A 3,662-nucleotide genomic window follows, 5' to 3' on the forward strand; every position below is an offset into this window, starting at 1 on the left:
GTAATTAATAAAATATTACACAGTGCACCATAAAGTTTTTCGATAAACTTGCTTCCGCCAAAGAATTTTTATATATCTGCTTTTATGTATAATAAATACTGTAAAAGTACTTTCAACGATGAAGAAGAAAGATCTTAGCTGCCATTTATAAAATTTACTGTAAGTCATAGTTCAGCAAAACTGCTGGAAATTCTTATTGAGTAAAGCTACTATATGTCTCGAGCATCCCAACAGCAGGAGCGGTGCAGAAAATGGAGTTAATCAGCACGAGCCTTGAACAAGTCTAATCGCTTAGCTGTTGAACACTTTACTCGCCACATGGATTCGTGGAATTCTCTGTAAGTGAAATCTTTATAGATTGCTGGATGATCCCTGTCTACCAACTTCCTAGCCGGTCCTATCATAGCATCATCCGATGGATAGCAATAACTGGCAATCGATACACGCTCTTTCTCACAGTTCACAATAGCTTGATGAAGCAAACTCTTGTATCTGTAGTTACTAAGTGCCTGGAAACAAACAAAAGAAAGAAAAACCAGTCATCTCTGAATCAATCCATAAATTTATTTTTTTCCTAACCAGTAAAAGATAAGTTATATATCGTTCAAGAATGTTTTTATATTACTATATAGATGGATTTGTTAATTGATCACCTGCAGGATATCTCCAACATGAACAACAACGGCGTTTGGAAGAGGATTAACATTTATCCACTTGTCATCATTAATAACCTGAAGTCCAGGCACATCATCTTGCATCAGAATAGTGATTACAGTTGGATCAGTGTGAGTCCGAACTCCATAAGTAACATCAAGTTCTGATTCCCGACAAGCTGGATAGTAATTAATGGACACATAATGTCCTTTTAATATCTTGTCTATGTAATCCCTTTCCAGGCCCAAGCTCTCTGATATGGCCTCGAGTATTGCTACCTCCACCTCTCTCACACTTGCGCAATATTCTCCAACATTTTCCCTGTCAAAAATTATATTGTAAATTAATGAATACAGCACAATTTTAAATAAAGAAAATTAGGTCTAGATAAGTGTATAGATGTCAGAGCTTGTTTACCTGAAAGAAGGAGGATTTGAAGGCCATTGGCTCATGTATTCTTCAACGGGATGCGAGTGGAATTTCAAGGATTGCCTCGAGACAAAGATATTCCGGGTCCTATCTTCAAAGCCTGTGACCAGCCTGATGACACTGTTCGGGTCAGTAGAGCGAAATTTCAACCTTTCTTCATCCGGCAAGTGGAAGAACTCTCTTGCCGTGTCCAGCATGTTGTTGATCTTCATTTCTGGAATCCCATGGTTCTTCACCTGATGTTGTAGCATTGATTGTTAGGACTAGAATTAATTTTGAATTTAGAAAAGAGATTTTTACTTCATGAAGAATATATTACATATGATTTGTGAGCAGGGAAGGTTGATAAGCATGGTTGTGACTATTCAAAAATAAAAAATAAAAACTCAACGCTGTTAATTACTTTTCTGTCCTTTTTACTATCACTCAAGTTCTGGAGTTATATTGCATTTAGCAGCAGCAACAATAACAATTTTATCATCGATTTATTACAGAATTTAATGTAGAGAATAATCTAAGCACTTCGATTATGATCATGAAGAATGCATGCACCAACATAAATTTTGTACCGCAAAAAACCCATTTTTCTCGCATGCAAGGCCAATCTGTTTGATGATCTCAGATCGGTGAGGACCGAGAAGCGCTTCCATGTCGATGATAGGGGTAGAGCCATCAGCTGATACATCAACATCAGAGGGAGTTGGAACCTCTGAAAGGGGATCAGTGTAGGTGTACGGAGCGTTTTTGGCCGCAGCTGAAGCAAGGTGATCACCAGCTTGTTGCAATAGAGTGGGAGCCATGATTAAACTTGAAATGCAGTGCCTGCCTTTAATTTGTGGCTTGTATATTTGATGATCTGAGCCTGTTGGTTTGCAGCTGTATGATTCCCTATTTATATGAAAAACATTATGTAGCTGTGTGGTGGAAAATCAAACTTGTTAATGGTCACAATCAGTGGCGTTGTCTGCCGGTCCAAGGACTCCGTAAACAGTCCTCATTCTTTTTCCCCAAAACAGAAGGTAAATCGTTAAGGAAACAAAAAAAGGAAGGCAGAACGAAGAATCAACGTCTAATTTCAGAAAAAGGGCAGGAGGAAAAAAAAACCAGTTTACCTAGCTAATTAAAATCAAAATTAAATTAAATCTTAAAATTTCAATGAAGAATTGGAAGCTGAAATCATTTGACAAATCTCAAAAAAATAAATAAATTATATTACAAGTGAAAGAGGCGTAGAAACCACCAATATTATATAAAATAAATAAATGATACAAAATAAATAAATAAAATTGAAAATAAATAATCTATCACTAGATTAAAATTATTTAAATAGAATCCAATCTCAATTAATAAATAAAATATTTTTTGAAGAACAGTTTGTTATGCATGAACTCATTACAAGTTGAGAATAATAGAAGACTTAATCTATTAGGTTGCCACCCTTTTCTATTTATATATATTGGACAATGTAAAATAGTTAATGTAGACATTAAAAATATGAATAATAATCTTTTCATAAATATATACAAGCCTATAATATATAATATACTATAATATGCCCTCTCTCAAGTTGAGGGTATGGCTTTAACCCGAAACTTGAATCTAAGAGTAGTAAAAAAAGTAATGGAGAAAGGTTCGTAAGAACGTTTGCAAACTGATTATTGGAAGAAATAAAGTGAGTTTGAATGGTCTATATAGCAACTTTATTATGTATAAAATGATAATCAGTGTCAAAATGTTTAGTATGAGCATTAAAGATAGGTTTGGTAGAGAAGTAGTATCCATATAATTACACCAAATCTTAGACACAAAAAGAGAAATTTGTAGATCTAACAATGAATGTTGAAGTCATATGATCTCAGAAGTGCCATAAGTTAAGGCTTCATATTCGGCCTAAGTAGAAGAACGAGTCATAATGCGTTATTTCCTTGACTTTCAATATATCAGTGTATGTCTAAGAAAAATAAGATAGTTATCCGTAGATTTATGATCATCAACACTACTAACACTATCAACAAGTGTAAAAACATGCAAGGAAGAGGAAGAGTTACGACTGATATGAAGATGGAAGGAAATTGTACCATGAGGATAATGCATAATGCATTTAATGACAACCCAATATGCATCTTCAGAAGCATGCATACACTGATAGACTTTATTAACAACAAAATAAATATCTAGTTTCATCAAAATGAGATATTGAAGAACACCAAAAGTTTATCGAAATTGTGTAGGAACAAAAAACAAGCAATCAAACACTTTAGCAACCTTTGATATAAAAATAAGAGTATCAACAGACTTGCAAGAAGATATATATGCCCGGTGAAGGATGTCAAGAATATATTTATCTTACTGGAGCATGATACCCACAATATTAATGTTGTACCTCAATTTTGGATTCACCAAGATTTTCTCAAATGTTATTTTATTTCTATTATTATTCATAAAAATCCAAAAATTAAGAAAAAATTTAAAATTAAAAAATATATTTTTCTCAAGTCAACCGCATCTTTCCATAAAAACCGATTCCACCGGGTTAATACGGGTTAAACCATGTCGACCAAGTTAAAAAACAAAAGAGT

The 3,662-nt window shown here is 33.9% G+C and overlaps 1 protein-coding gene across 1 annotated transcript; it reads right to left on the minus strand.

Annotated features, from left to right (window-relative positions):
• Positions 1-174: 174 nt before the first annotated feature.
• Positions 175-1,930, minus strand: LOC105115025 (flavonol synthase/flavanone 3-hydroxylase-like). Its single transcript, XM_011011788.1, has 4 exons — positions 1,653-1,930; positions 1,072-1,319; positions 654-975; positions 175-509 (listed from the first exon to the last, which is right to left on the minus strand). The coding sequence occupies exons 1-4, from the start codon at positions 1,881-1,883 to the stop codon at positions 258-260; spliced, it is 1,053 nt and encodes a 350-aa protein (XP_011010090.1). The 5' UTR covers positions 1,884-1,930; the 3' UTR covers positions 175-257.
• Between the last annotated feature and the right edge of the window lie 1,732 nt (positions 1,931-3,662).

Source organism: Populus euphratica, unplaced genomic scaffold, assembly GCF_000495115.2.
Source record: "Populus euphratica unplaced genomic scaffold, PopEup_1.0 scaffold623.1, whole genome shotgun sequence".
Classification (NCBI taxonomy): domain Eukaryota; kingdom Viridiplantae; phylum Streptophyta; class Magnoliopsida; order Malpighiales; family Salicaceae; genus Populus; species Populus euphratica.

Coding starts and splice junctions, on each gene's coding strand:
- LOC105115025 (XM_011011788.1), bottom strand. CDS start 1,883: ATGGCTCCCACTCTATTGCAACAAGCTGGTGATCACCTTGCTTCAGCT. Junction 1,320..1,652: donor AGAAAAATGGGTTTTTTGCG/GTACAAAATTTA, acceptor CTACAACATCAG/GTGAAGAACCATGGGATTCC. Junction 976..1,071: donor TCAAATCCTCCTTCTTTCAG/GTAAACAAGCTC, acceptor AATTTTTGACAG/GGAAAATGTTGGAGAATATT.